The sequence below is a fragment of the Centrocercus urophasianus genome, unplaced genomic scaffold (assembly GCF_019232065.1).
Source record: "Centrocercus urophasianus isolate 14NV4802_14NV808 unplaced genomic scaffold, USGS_Curo_1.0 seq_14, whole genome shotgun sequence".
NCBI classification, from domain to species: domain Eukaryota; kingdom Metazoa; phylum Chordata; class Aves; order Galliformes; family Phasianidae; genus Centrocercus; species Centrocercus urophasianus.
The window spans coordinates 14,695,632-14,711,728 of record NW_024884586.1 but is presented as its reverse complement, the minus strand read 5'-3'; the positions used below and the strand labels follow the sequence as shown (position 1 = coordinate 14,711,728).

The 16,097-nt window shown below is 38.6% G+C and overlaps 1 protein-coding gene across 1 annotated transcript in view; it reads right to left on the bottom strand.

The window, feature by feature from the left end:
• Positions 1–16,097, bottom strand: part of TTC17 (tetratricopeptide repeat domain 17) — a 51,034-nt gene that overhangs the window by 12,183 nt on the left and 22,754 nt on the right. The window contains exons 15-17 of the mRNA XM_042815102.1: positions 15,427–15,651; positions 13,074–13,260; positions 361–531 (exon numbers count right to left, since the gene is read on the bottom strand). Of these exons, the coding sequence (XP_042671036.1) occupies positions 361–531; positions 13,074–13,260; positions 15,427–15,651 (583 nt within the window). The remainder of the gene's footprint in view (positions 1–360; positions 532–13,073; positions 13,261–15,426; positions 15,652–16,097) is intronic.

Here is a 16,097-nt window from a genome sequence, read left to right as displayed (position 1 = left end):
TTTCGTAGCTTCATCCATAAGTTTTATTAAAAAAAAAAAAAAAAAGTTTGTTCATTTCTTTTTTTCCCTGTGATCTGACTCTTTCATTTGCACAAACTAAACACTCCATGCTGCATATGGAGAAAGGGACTGGAGAATGCAGACTACATCCTTTACCTTGGAAAGCATCCTACCTCTGATTTCACTTTTCATGCCAGACTTGGAGAAGAACAGTAAATACCACAAACTAAGTTTTAAGGATCACTTTCCACTTTATAGGCAGAAGCGAATAATGTAGGTCCTTGGAGGAAGGAAGGCAGCTCTTCCAAAAAGTCTAGAAAATCATTCATCTGTCAGTACTGAATTTTAAGGCTGACTTACTTTCCAGTCTCAAGATGGAGGGATCTCTTAATGAATGCTGAGTAAGGATTTCTGTATCTTCTGTACCTCTCCCGGAGTGTCCTTCTGCCATTTCTGTGACTGACTCATGGTGGTCATCAAAGTATTTCTCCTTGTCATGACTACCTTCTGGACTCTTCTCATGACAGTGACCTGAAAGAGAGGAATTTATTGATACACCACGTAAGACTTCTCCTTTTAGTCATAAATGCGCAATCTTGCAGTTGTCTACACACAGATTAGTAGTAGGGTTTCACAAAGTATCAAAGCCATTGCTTAGTGGAAAACAAAACCAACCAAAACAACCCTGCTCTGCCTTTTGACAAGGCAGATTACCTAAAAAAGTTACAGAAAATGTTTTTACCTACACACTGTGAATGACTAATGAAAGAAAACACAAGCATCTTTTGATAGGAAGCTGCACAGTACTTGAGAAATAACTGTGTGGTGGTAGCACTTTCAATGAGTGTTTCCAAAGATCTCAGATTTCCTAACTGTAATTCCTTGTCAGATTCTCAGGCACAGTGTCTAAAGGGCTGACCCCCTTCACCTCCCCAGAGTTCCACAGTTACAGGGATGTGCATCTCCCATGTGGTGTGAGGGTTGGGAGCTGCCCTCACTTTGTGGCACAGCTACAGAGCCAAGACACGGGAAGCCTGTCACTGAGAAGTAAAGCAGATATTCCAAGTACTAAACTACTATTCTAAAATCCTTCCTTTCTCCTTCCAATCACTTACGAGTGAACACAGCTCATATACACAAGTGAATTAAGAAGCATGTAGCGAATCAAAGAGCCCATGCTAAATGCAAGATCCTCAAGTATGTTCCCTGCTCTACTTGTGAAAGTTATTTGTACTATACACTGCATATGGAAAGCACTATTTTTCCAACTGGCAGCATGAATTACGAAGAATATGAATACGGCAGTTTTCTCCACACAATGATGCCATGTTACAAAGGAATATTTTTAATGCCTCGCTCTTCATCAGGCCAGCATGAAGAGGACGGCTCAACTCTCAGATAGGTGTCACCTGTTCCACTACTTGTCAGTGATGGAACATACACTGTATGCTCTGTGCTCCTGCATCTGTCAACATTCAGGTAACACCTCTGGAGATGTCAAAAAAACCAAACAAATAACTGTATTCACGAAATTGTCCAGAAAAAGTTTCAGTGAAAACTAGTTTTCTGCCAAATATGAAAAGACAAGAATTAGATAACCAAGCATTCAAACCAGAAGCTGGTAACTTCAGAAACAGTCCTAACATCTACCACGTAATTATATTCTTCCCTTCCTACTTACCCTATTAGTGACTCTTTCTTTAATCCTGCCACATCTCCCTCTGTGCTGTCAATAAAAAAAGTCATTGGTTTCGCTAAAAAAAAAACCTCTTCAATCTATGGAGATCCTCATGTTTATTTCACGAAGAGTGGCGTGCACAGAACACTAAAGCTTAAACAAGTCCCCCTGCCTGCCATCACAACCAGTCTGATTTTGACGCAAGGCAGGTGCTACACAGTAATGAAATGACCACAACTCCCTCTGCTGAAGGTCAATTCATCATTAGTATGAATGGGAAGGAAAAAAAAAAAAGCAAATTGAACAACATATACAGACAATTATTTTTGAGATAAAAACACCCCCAAAAAAACTAGAAATAGCAAGCAAGAGGGAAAAAAGGCACAATTCTACTTAAGACTAACCTTGCTAATATTAATTTACAAATACTAACTGCTAAAAACAGACTAAATGAGAGTGCTGGTTTTCTTGGGATCTGAGAGCTGCTATATATAGAAAACCGAGTGGCCTGATTTTTTGAAATTACTGCTTTCAGTTGCCTGATGTCACAGGAGGAAAAAAAGGCTGACTGAAAAAAGAAGAGAAGGTCTTGGATGAGCTTACCATGGACGTGGTGGTATGGAAACACCGCCCACAGAATGTTACAGCTTGTATCAGCTGCATGCTTGCAAAGCAACAGGGAAGAACACCTAGTACAAGTTCCACCAAAGGAACAACGCAGCTCCAGGTTCCAGAAACATTCCCCGGCAGCAGAGCGCGACCCACGTCATTTCAATACCTACTGCACACCACCTTGGTGAAGGACAAAAGTGACCACTGCCCTAGGAGTGCTCAGTTATACAATATTCATTCTTATTCAGAAATATTCTGGTTGTCCAAATGTGCACGTGAATTTTGGGTGTTAAGTCCAGACACAGGGATTACAATTACAAAACCTGAAGTCTAAAACCACTTCGCAGTACTTGATCCTCCAGCTTACTGCACGAAAATGTACTGAAGAAGGATCTCTTTGTTGCTCATTCATTTTCTGGGAGCAGATGTTGTGACTTTATGTCCGAGCTCAGAAAGCCCAGATAAAAGTGTATCAGACTGTTCTACCTCATGTATTCTAAGACTCCGTTGTTACTCACCAGTCAGTGGAACAAAGATGTTACCAACACAACACATGTAGTCTTTTGCACTTTATATAACATTAATAATAATATAATTATAATAATTATTATTATTCATAAGAGAGGGAAATGCCACAAATAAATAATCTGACTGTGCCTATTTAATGAAAAAAATGGGAGAAAAAGAAATGAGAAAAGTTCATAAGCTATAAAGCAAATCCACTAGATAGAAAAAGCAACACAGATTCTAAAACAAAGCATGGAGATCCTTAAGATGAAAAGCAGAAAACAGTATTAGATGCTAGAAGTCTCTATTCCTCATGTCATTTTAATCTGCTTAATTCCGGGGCTGATGTAGAAGTGCTTGTACAGCACTATTGCAACACATGGTCTCAACCACCCTGCCATGAAGAGATAGCATACATTTTAAGTACAGAAAAGATCTGATAAGGTCATCCTTTCCATCTAAAATTGACCACCTTGATTCTAAGGGCCCCTCCTCAATTTCCACCAAAGCTTTAGTGCCTACTACAGACATTACAGCTAAAGAACCTTACAGCAAGAAGTCAAACTCCATGTTTCCTGATGCACACTCAAAACCATATTCTTCACAGAGAGATGCAGTGACAATAACTATCTTTTCTTATGAAGAGTGTTGTATTACCCTTTAAACATGAAGATTAATAACAATCTCATTAGACCACATGAAAACTTTGGGGGTGCCTGCTGTTTCAGTGATACTGCATTTTTAGTATTAAATATATTCACTAGAGAAATGAAACTGAAGAATTGTCATCTATCATTTTATAGGACAAGTCCTGTCCAGTGCTCTTTGAGGAACCCTCCTTCAGGCAACATCTAAAACACGAGCTCTGACTTGGAGAGCAATAATAACTCTGGGGATTACATACTGCACAACCCAATTACCTTGATGTTTCAAGGTGAACAGACCATTTCATAAAGCTCCTGTGAGCCATTACCAGAAAACGTGTTATTCTGCCTGCATACAAAAAGATATTTGGTTGCAAAAGAAACTGATAATCTTTAGATCTTGGCATTTGTTAAAGGGAAAAAAAAAATCCAGGCCAGTTATTTTATGAGTTTTTTAAATCAATAGGATGAACAGTAACAAGAGGAACATCTCTAGAAGCCATTGCTGCTCTGCTATTCTGAATTATAAACTGTTATGCTTGTATTACGATTTTTGCTCTAAAACTCATGCATTCCTTTTCTTACTCATTTCTTTTAATAAAAAACAAAACAAAACACACATTTAGACTTCAAAACATAAAATAAAATCCCATGATTCAGCTCAGAAAGCAGAAACTGCAAACCACACTGCAATGACGGAACAGAGCTGTCACTGGAAACACAACAAATCCACCCGAGCTGCATGACTGAATGGTACTCCAGTAGCTGTATCAAAGTTTTGTGCTTACCACACACTGAAGTGCAAAAATAACAACAGATAACAAAGGGATTCTCAGTTTATTTTTAGAGAAAATGATTAACAGTGACAACTGGAGGTGGGAAGAAAAGTAGAAGCTTTTAATTAACAATTACCTGGCTATGCAATACTGATACAAGTGCTCAGTGGGTCTATATTTAACTGAGGAAGAATACCCAAGCTTTACGACATATTCCCTCTATGCTCGAGGGCTCAGAAAAGACACAGAGCAGAAGGGCAGCCTGCATCTTCAGCAGCACAGAACTGCCAAAAGCCTTGCTGCACACTTGAAAAGCAAAGCAGTCCATTCAGCAGTTAAGTCTTGCCCACTGCTAGATTCAACAAGGCACGACTAGGTTTTGCAGTCCAAATACAAATGTACCTCCAGTATCTTTCACAGCTGTAATGTACTCCAGTAATCACTACAAATTGCCCCTGCCATCCACGTATCACCACTGTTACTATTCTGGAATAACAAAGGACAGAGAATAGGAAGTTGCTTCTCAGGCCAAGTATCTCTAGTCAGGTATCAATACTGATACTAGCTGAGAAGGACAGCAGCCATGTCTCAACATTTGGACTAAGCTTCTGTTATGTTTTCTGCCAAAATGGAAGCACCCTTTATTTTAAGCATTATTCCTTTCATAAAAACCCTCCTTTCCAAAATTGGGGTTACAGGATAAAACCAAAACAAACATCTTCCCCCCCAACTCCCTCAAAAAAAAAAACCCCAAAAAACAACCTAAAAAAACTGTTTCAATATCACAGCGCAGGATGTTTTGCTAACCTAAGGTAAAAGCTTAACAAGCAGCAATGAAAAGCTCTATGAAAGTAGTAGCAAGCATTGTAAAAGTTTCATAAATCCCTACCTCATCTTAAGTTCCTCCCCTAGGAGAGCAGTCAGTAGCAACTTCCTCAAAGATGCAGGGGGGCAGACTCAAACCCAGTAGTCATAAGAGTGCGCTACATAACAAGCTTTGGTTCGATGCATAGCAAACAACAGAACAATTTACACGGTCAGAGTTTAGACTCATGCACACAAAATGAAGCATTCATTTTTAAAAATTATTTATTCCAATAATGGATTTTCAATTAAGAGGATTATATTGTAAAACAACTGCACTCACTTGTAGCGAAATAGTTTTAAAATGTGATTTGTAACCAAAAGATGCCTCTAAATTGGCTTAGCTATAGATTTGAAGATTAGCTATTTGTCTCATTACAACAGCTTTGAGTAAAGCTTTAAAAACACACAGATGCCAACCATACACGGTCAGATCTCTTCATGCTGATAGAAACACCTCAACATTGTGTAACAGATTAGTCCCTGATGCAGACACCACATTTTTTTTATGAAATAGAAGTCATTAAATATACACACACACACACAAAATAGGAAGACATACCTGTTTAAACTTGATCACAGTGCAAGGGACACGCCTGCTAAACTTCTAGAAGAATTCAGCAGTGTATACCATGTAGCAGAACAGAACACTTCAAACTAAACAACCCCCAAACACCTCTTTCATAACTAAGAACAGGGAGGGAAAATCAAGGAAGTTGACTATCTAAAGCCTTCACTGTGCTCCTTCCTCACTGTCCATTACAATAAGAGGTTTTGCTTTTGCTTTATTATGAGGCATACCTAGAAGCCATAACTTGCTCTATGATGCCTAGGAATAGTATCCAAAATATAGAAACATCTAAATTGAAATTCTCAAATCCTGTCAGTCAGTAAGTGAGATTGGAATATATCTCATTCAGAGTATGATGGCAGAGTAGCAAGGTAAGCAGCACGCCAGCCTGAATTTCAGTTTGTGCTTCAGAAATAGCAGCCTTTTTTTTTTTTTTTTTTTTTTTTTTTTGAGAAAGAGAGAGAGAGGGGGGGAGAAAGTAAGAGAAACAAGTACGTATGAATTTCAAAGATTAAGGTTTGTCCTCAGTGAGTTCTCCTGCACGCTTGGGTATTTTTTTTTCTCATGACATATAAAATACCTACTTATTTCTTAACATTGAATGCCCACTACAACAGATCATAGCACAACATACGCTGTGACAACTAAATGGCCAGTACTCGGTTCCTTGATTTCACATAATATACTTCCAAAGTAGGCTTGGATTAAGCCATGGAAATTCTTATTTTAAGTATTGTTATCATAAAACAGAGACATTGTCTCATGCTTGTTTTGCTCTTTTTCTTCTCTTCTCTCCATGTTCAGCCCTATGTACCTCTCAAACTAAACATTAAATATTTTGCATGACTCAAGGCCAACCCTTAGATCCCCTATTTACATTCAATATCTACGAACTGAAGTTTAAAAAGGACTAAACACAGGAGTAGCCCACTCTTTAAAAATGAACAGCTAGCAGTTACTCATAATGGGGTTAGCTAACTTTCCACTTTTCTCACCATGCTGACACTGGAAAGCCTGATTTTCATTATACACCTGCTGGGTGTATAATGGTGTTATGCACGTAGATTTAACTACCACAGTCTGTAAGGTTTGTGCTACATGGTGAATTTAAACGGGTTTCTGGAATGAACTGATTTTGCATTTTTAAGAAAATAGTTTTGATAGGTTGTTTTTTATGTTCATCTGTGCATCTTTTCTCTACATTACACTCTTTAACCAGAGCAGATTAATGGTTAATACTAACCCACAACAATTCACAGATTTGTTTGGGACAAATATCTGCACAATCTTACTGAAGATCAAAGCACAAAGACACAGACACACTCAAATAACAAAGAAGGTGTTGACTTGCCAAGCAAGTGTGCCCCTTACTAAGATAGCTTCTAAGTGTTCGCTCAGCTGTTTGTCTGACAGGTTATATTTTACACAATTCCTTAAAAAGAGCAAAGTTATTGCTCCAGATGAAATAGACAAAAATCAATCCTTGTTTTGATGGAGCAACAAGCAGAAATTGGATTAGCCTTTTCTAGAATCCAGGCAGGAAACTTGCAGAAAATGAAGTTAGACAAGAATGCTGCCAATTGCCCCAGCTTAGGATTCTAGAGGAAAACACTCTCCTCGCAATGCCAGTATTGTACAAACCCATAAAGCAGGCCCTGCAAAAATACAGGGATTTTTGGAAGAATTTCCTGCCTCCCCAGAACTGCTGCATCCAAGAAGTATCTATTTCTTCATCTGGGGAAACTGGAATTGTCCTAGTTTCGGTCACTAGTAGCCGGAATGGATGATAGATTTCAAGCTTTGAGGATAATCAGAGCACAGCAGATTCTCACATGAATCAGGCAACCAACCTTAAAAGGAAAAACAAATCAATAAAGTAGACTGATCAGGGGTAGTTAAGTGTCTGGCACTCCATGGCTCAGCATGCAGTGCTCATTTTAATCTGAACACATGGCATCACATGCTGCTTTGAGACAATCTCAACATGGCTCATTACAGGCTGAAGGTACACATCACCACTTTAGAAGTTCTCAGATTTAAGCCAAGTGAATACAGCCTACAAGTTATTGGCAAGTTGTTAATGAGACTAAACAATGCCTTGTCAATTCCTCCCCACACAGGGGCCAGGCCACATGCTCTTTTCCTTCCAAATATGCTTTAACCAACTCACTAATTCAGTCTATGCAGTTTTACTACACAGTTGTTCACACAAACACATCTGCCTTGAAATGTAGTTAGGGAACTACCCCTAAAAAGCCTTTGAAACATACGTAGTTGATGCAGCTTTTAAAAAAGATCTGCTGCATGCAAGAAATCACCACTGGCTAATGCAGCCTCCTAAAAGGAGATGAAGGCAGACAGTAGCACAAAAAAAAAAATCACCAAGAGCATTGCAGAGAAACATTAATACACCTGAAAACTAAAAATGAAGGTGTCAAGTTCTAAAAGATTCAGTCAGAAACTCCTTCCTCTTTCATCCTAACCCCTGATGATCAATTCTCCTATTACATGAACATGAAATTATGTTGAAGTAACAGAAAGATCCAGATAGCATATGAGGAAGAATCATTTGTGCTATGAAGGCAGACAAAAATGGGAATTGTCATACTATATTTAATCTAATACTGTACTACTTTCCCTTTCAGTGTTAATAGTTTTGCATCTGTAAACTCTCACTGAACTCTCCACCATGCTATCCCCATCTCCTCAGTCCTGCAGCTGAGAGAATGGCTTTTTTCTCTTTCCTCTACTGCCAGTTTGTGGTCTTCTGGTCCTGAGAAAAGACAGAATGAATACAGAACACTATATTTTGCAGATATTCAGATGGTACAAAGTGACAATAGTGAGTTTTGAGAGCAGCTGTTAGATACACCATTATCCCGCAAATAAGCAGAGTAAGCACATAAGCTAGCAAGACAGGCTTTGCACATTGTACAGAAATCATTTGATGTGAACATAAAAGGAGTCTGTAGACCAAGTTCACCCACATCATCAGCTTGTTTGACAAATGCAATAGAGAAGGACATCTGAGGAACACAATCTTAAAACAGCATGCACTGTCCGGTGGATACAGGAGCCTTTAAGGTACACAACAGCTTTCCAACAAGCAGTAGCTGGGAAGCAGTGTGCATGGACTATGAAGAATATGAAACAGGTAGTAGCTAGAAATGCCATGTTTAACACAGTGCTACATTATTTGATTCTTAAGGTGAAGAATCAACATCTATACTTCTCTGCACAGTACTGAAGACAAAAACAGCTGGAGCATTGGAAAGCAAAGATTTCTTTCAAAGCAGCATGGCTTTTCACTTTTCTGTAAGGCAAGTTCCTTCACTTTCAACTTCCTTCAGCGACTCAAGAGAAGCTAGACAAAGACTTTTCAGGGAAAGGTTTAATTTACACAGCAGATAGCAAATAAAATAGTAAGAAGTATTACAGAGCCCCCAGGGAAAGAAACATGCTTCCAAATGCAGCAGTTTGTAAGCTTAGAAAAGAGATTTATCCTCTGACAACAACATATCTACTCAAAATCTTCCATATCACAGCACCTAAACTCTATGAATTCCATACATATCCCAGCAAAGTCGGATGGTAGGAACTGATTCTCCTCTTGCTGTGCTAGCAGAGCTGAAATGGTCACTCAACACTGAAACAAGAACTAGGTCTCATTTTTGCCATAGAGCACAATCCCACATAAGGTTTTTTAAGGACCTCCCAGTCAGAGATGCAGCTGACAGTAGCAGGCACCTCCACCAAAAGTGGCCCTCTTTCTCTGTCTCCCACCTGCCTGCATCAGATGTCATGTCTTCATTCTACATGAGTACAATGTAACTTCCCCTTACTCCTTTAGCACTGCTGAACTCAAGGTAGGTGACCTAGATTCCAACAGCTCCTTCAGATGACCTTATATCTGTTGCCAGGGATACTTGAGAAAGACTCCAGCTCCATTCTCAGATCCCCATGAAGCTCACTGGGCACAGCATCCTTACTTGTGTGCACGGGAGGTGTGGAAACAAGCCAAGCAGAATTTCACTTCAACTGACAAGAGTAATTGCAGAACTGCTCCTGTTTAAGACAGGACCCAGTTTCTGCATGGAACTACCTGGTTATTAAGTGACAACACAAACATCTGCCATGACATGTTTCTAGGAGCTTTAACATGCACTTTGCATGCTCAGTAGAAATCCCTGTGTTTGAAAAATCTACTGTGGGAGACCATTCCTTTTGCACCGATGAACCTTCCCGTAAGATTGCAGTGAGAGTAAGAGCAACACAAAAACAAATGGTCACAGACCCAATCCCTCCCATTAATGTACTCAAATAAATAAAAATACTAACATTAAATGGTAGCTTAAAGGTGTTTCAGGAGAACTAAAGAATTCCGCTTTGACATGACAAGCAAGATAAAGAAAGAAAAAGCAGTGTTCAGTTCCAGAATTCTATTCAATTGGCAGATTCTGGACTTAAATTAAGAATGCTTAAGAACGTACAAAATGAGTATTTCACATCTCTGCTTTAGCACACCATATTGTAAAGGAAACATATGTTTGTCCTGGAATATCAGGGCCTTTGTTTAGTGTTTGAGTAGCTAAAACTGCTATATAAAACCTGAAGCAATTGCAGCTAATAAGTTAAGATTTGAAGGCTTCAACTGTGATGTTGATTTAAGTTACTTATTTAATCTGCCCATATAAATGGGATTTTAAGCAGAGATTCTCTCTTCAGGTGAGCCTCTCCCTTGTCAGGTCTATGTACTTGAAGGTCAGAACTTACTAACTTTGTAGGACTTAAATGTGCTAGGAGATAAAGGGAAACGTATACACTTAAGTGCTCAAATACCTTTTTCCTCATGTTCTATTTTAAGATGAAGCAGATGAAATAAACCAAGAGTTATGATTTCATATGGTATGGGGTATTTGCACCACAAGAGGGCACTAAGCCCACACTTAAAGCGCTGTCGCTAAGCTGAACACATCACTGAGCTCAGAATGTGAACAAGTACGTGCTGCTTCTACAAACTTGCATACTCACTACGTACAAGTACTTGGAGATCTTGATAGTGTATAAAGAGAAATTCCTTGCTCTCAGTGCCTCTATTTGCAGAAGGGTTGCACAAAGCTTTTTGTAAAAGCACTATCCTACCAAGTAATGAAACAGTAAGATTAGAGACACTCAAAGCTTAAACATGTTACACTTCATGTATTAGTAGAATGGTATTCCAGACGTTTAAGATCTTGAATTTTGATCTGAACTAAAAGAACACAAAGGGCATGAGCTCTCACATGCGTGAAGTGATTTGAGTTTGAGAAACAAACTTATGTCTAAAACAGAAACAGAAAAAAAACAGCATGAGGCAGAAGTGCAGGCAGGAACATACTAGCAAGCATCCAGTAAGTCAGCATCAGTGCACCAACTTTAAGTCCTGCACTAACAACAAATGTCCCAGTGTGCTTCAGAAAACTCCCGTTTCACTTGTATGAAATATCCATGACACATAATGCAACCCAATACCAGATCATAAATTCAAAATTTTGATCCTGTATTCAATTCACTGCACCATGCACCTGATTCCTCCGAGCATTTGCTGCAAGAGCGTGCAGCCTAAAGCACAGGCAGCCCTACTATTGTTACTTTCAAAAATCGTGAAGAAATGCTCAAAGTAATTAGACCAGAGACAATACTTGACATTCCAACTTCTGGGTGATTTTTTTTTTTCACTGGACCAGGTACTGCAAAACAGCTCTTCTTTAGCTCTCAAAGGAGACGGAGGAGGTAAATATCAGTTTTAGAGACTCACCTTCAACTTTCCCATAGCCTGTCAAGTTTCCTTTCAAGTCTGATGAGAGGAAGAGCAGGGGAAAAATATTTCCCCAAACCATACGAAAATAAGATTTGTCTGCCTTTCCATTTAATTCTCATTTTTTATTTAAACCACAAATCATCACCAAAGCTGAATTAGCCAGCATGTTTATTTTACACTCTGCAGAAGAAGGTACAAAGAACGTTTACACTATTTGTCAGGTTCACGCTTTCAGGTTTTTCTTGCACCCAGACAAAAGATGACCTAAAGGGTATTAGAGATAAAAATGAAAGAGAGAGAAATATTAAGACAGAAGGAGTCCCATGAAAAAGCAAAAATATAAATAAAGAGTAGAATACTTATATACTACAATTCTGAGTCAGAAAGTGACCCCCAAGATGTGCTTTCATACCTATTGCTACTTTAACCAAATAGCACTCACTTCTCTGCAAAACTGGCATGCTGTAAATTAGTGAAAATGCAGGAGGCCATAAAACATACTATTATTCTACTGACACAGACCTGGAATAGCAACTACATTAAAATAATCCATATTTAGGAGGTATATAAGGCCTATGGCCTGCATTTAGGCAGCCTAATTCTAGATGATAAATCAAAGGAAACTTTTTCCATGTTTCTCACCTGGATGTGGAATTATAGAACAATACAAGAAACAAAACAGTAACAACATCAACAAAAAAAAACCATAACAGAGAAAGTCCTAGTAATACTAAAAATCAAAAGCATTACTCTCACATGTTCTTTCACAAGGGAAGAAGACACTTTAGTGACAATTTGCAAGAAATCTGGGTTATTAAGCATATTCATAAATGTTCTTTAAGATTGCTTGTGACCAGCATATTAGCTATGTGCAAGACCAGGGAAAGTACTGGAAATACTTAGTGAGACCTACAGAAACAAAACCTGTCTCCAATAGCTATTTGTGGGGGATTTTATTCAAGTAGATACTAAGAGCAACAAAGCATTATGCCTCAACTTTTTAAAAGTATTTTAACTGGGAGAGATTGGGTTCAAACACATTCTTTTTATAGATTTTTGTGAGTTTAGAAGCAGTGAACACAGACCACATATAAACAAAATAATACTGTACTGACATGACTCAGTCTATTCCATGAAGACTGAACACTATAAAATGACATCCAATGGACTGAACACAGTGGAAGGATAAGAAAATTAGAGCTGCTCTTTGCCAATTTCTTCAGCTTTGAGAAAACAAATCCATCTGACTGTAAAATTTGAAAGGATGTACAAAGGGGCTGTTGAGTACCTGAGCCGTACATTTCTCTAAGCATTACTCATTTACCAGTAAGAGCTATCAGCCAGGCTGTTAAGGTATTACTGACATACTCAGGCAGTAATCTGCACTCACTGGTAGCCCTCTAGATATTTAAGAAGCCATCCTCAAGCACTTCTTAATGGACCATAACTTTTCCATTAAAAGCAGTGCCTCAACCTCGGTCCTCACAGGGAGAATACACTACAAAGCGAAAAGGAGAATCCTTGAAAAGAAGCAGCACAGTAAACACGAATTCCAGGTGCACCACTCAAGGCAGATATGGACAGTACTTCACTCACAGTCCATCTTTCAGCAACTGCTTACCGCTGCATACAGAAGAGGTGATGTTGTAGAGAAAAGGGTAGAATTGCAGACAGCGAATCATTTTCAGGCTGCTTTCACACTCCAAACACTTGGTAGTCAAATCCAGTGCACGTCTGAAGGCCTGTAGGGCTGCACTAATGTTGTTCAGAGCCAGATAGGCATTTCCCAGGCTCAAAAAAGTCAGGGGCTATGAAGAAAAGAGCAACACACCTCAGCATGAGTATGTTTAGCAGCTGAAATGGAAACTAAGTAGGCAAAACTCTTGCCAACCCACACCCTCCCCAGTTTGTCTGGAAGGAATTTGGAAAACTTCTTCAGTAAGGATTGCCTATTCTTCAAACACAAAACTAACAGCTTGATGCATTTGTGCTAAACAAAAGCTGTTCTGACATAAGGTTGTCTTCTGGATTCCAACTTTCCACGATGAAAACCAGCTGTTAAATACATGCTGAGATGAAGCATTAAATACTTATCTATAAACCATCACAAACATAATGGTCACTGCACAGAAATGCAATAGCTAAACTTAAATGTTTGAAGATATCTTAGAACTACTAGAAGTTAGCAAAAGCATAGAAATATTACTACAGCTCTAGAAGGACAGATGCATTTCATTTGTCAATAATATTCAGCACTTACTTGAGCAGAACTGGGCTACTGAAAACATCAATTTCACACTAGCTTAGAGATGAACATTTATTTTCAGCTCTTTATAAAACTTCATATTTTTGCCCTCTGCTTTTGGCAAGTCTCTGTATAACATCCATTGGTGAAGTACAGATTACAAACACCCTTTTCACTGGATAGAATTTAATCAGCAAATATAGGCATGAAGTGAAACATTACTTTTTATTTGTTGACTGAAAACAATCACACACACAAAAAATAATAGTTAATATAACGCTACAATAATGACTATAATATTGTAACATAGTTGTTTTAGTTGTTTTTTCCCTTATAAGTAATTTTACATTCATTATCCGAAAATTTGGAGACTGACCAACAGCTTCATATTTGCCAGACTCAGCTTCTATCATTAAGCATTATTCAGAAAATCATGCAACTTGAGCAACTGCATTCTAATTTATTTATTTATTTATACAAATTTTTGCTCACACTTAACTCCTGCACCTGTAATTCATTTTGATTTATATCTACTTTTCATTATATTCCAGGAAGTTTCATTTGAGTGCAGATTTTCCTGCCAATTTTTTAAAGCAGTATTTTTTTTACAGGACTGTGACTGACTGAAAAAAATAAGAGCAGGCATTTCTGTAGTAGGCAAGACTCACCAACATTTTTGAGGAAAGCCCTAATCCAGGCAGTGTGATCCTTCGTTAACTTTCAGTGTTGTGCTTTCAAGTGTTCCTCTCAAGGCACATGTCTTAAGTTTTTTTTTTTTCATAACTCCTTTCTGCACTCCTACCTGCGACTCACATTGGCCAGATCCCTTTACATTAGAAAGGCTTATGCCACTTCTTGCATTTAAGTGCTAGGTGCCTGATAGACTGGTGGGTTACAGCCCTCTGTTCATCTCGTTGCAGAAGTACAAGCATGGGAAATATTAGCTTTCACTTCTTACAGAAGTATTGCAAATTTAATACCAAATCACTTGCCAAATAAAAGGTGGTGTGACACAGATACATACACACCAATCTAAGTTCAGGTCCCACCTCAATTTAATTCTTTTTCTTCTTCTCTACATTTCACAATTGCTCTGGCCAGTTCCACAGTTTAATCAGTTTACATGGTGAGTTTCTATGTTAGATAGGTGCCCATCTGCAAAATGTCTATAATGCTACTATTCAGGAATGAAAAAACTGTTTTGAATCTACAACTGGAAGTAAAGGCAAAAGAACACCAACACAGGATTATACCCAGCTACATACCTTAAATCTAGGGACAAATAAAACTGCATATAATAAAAACTACAAAAACAAGTGGCAGAGAAAGATGTCTATGCAGTCAAAGACCTTCAAGACACATCTGCTGCTTTAAGAGTTTCTTTTTTTTCAAACCAAGGTAGAACAACACCATCATAATCTCTTTTTAAGGTGACAGAGCTCCCAAAACATCATGATTGGATTCCTTTGAGCCACTGGTGATGCAGGTTTTTGGAAACAAGAACCTGTCATCTATACAGAAGCATTATGTTCCAGATGTGTATGTTCTCAGTAACCAGCACCAACTGGTTAGAACAAGAATGTAAATGAAAATTAACACTCCTTTCAAACCACAAGCTGGAAACTAATCAGCATACTTCAGGTAAGTCATCACAGTTACATAACATGTATCTAACCAAGTAATGGAAAGGCACCCACTGCTGAACTAACACAAAAAAACATCGTCTTACCTCAGAGGCATTGATGGCCAAAGCCTGAAGCAAGAGCCTGCTGGCATCCAAATGAAGACCATAATGAATCAAGAGGTTAGCAAGATTGACCAGAGGGATGTCCTGATAGTCATGTGGAGCCAAATTAAATGCTTTTTGCAAACAGGCAACAGCAAAGGTGCTATTTCCAACCGCACGCCAGTACAATCCTGCTTCATTAAGCACAAGCCATAGAGGATCTTGAGGCTACAGGAGAATTAGAATGAAAATACCCACAGAGGTGTTTCAGGGAGACAGAAGTGACTGCTGTCAGGTAAAAACAAAAAAACCTCACCTCTGCACACTGTCTAACTAGGTACACATTACAATTTGCTTTGTTCACAGCTTGAGTTTTATCAGGGCAGAGAAGTTAGTGAACTGATGCAACTCACAGTCTGCACTGTAATTTAGCAGGACCTGTTGCTCACACCATTTACTTGTACGACTATCTTACAATGTAACCACAAAATCCCTTAAAACACACAACTGATAATGGTTAGTTTGCTTCAGAAGAACATTTGTGAGCCGCTTCGGAGTCTTAAAATTACATCAACATGGGTCTGTGAAAAGATGTTACCAATTTGAAGGTCAATCACTTTCCAACTACTAGTTAGATGTGCTTCCAGGTCCCATATCCTACATCAAGATGTTTT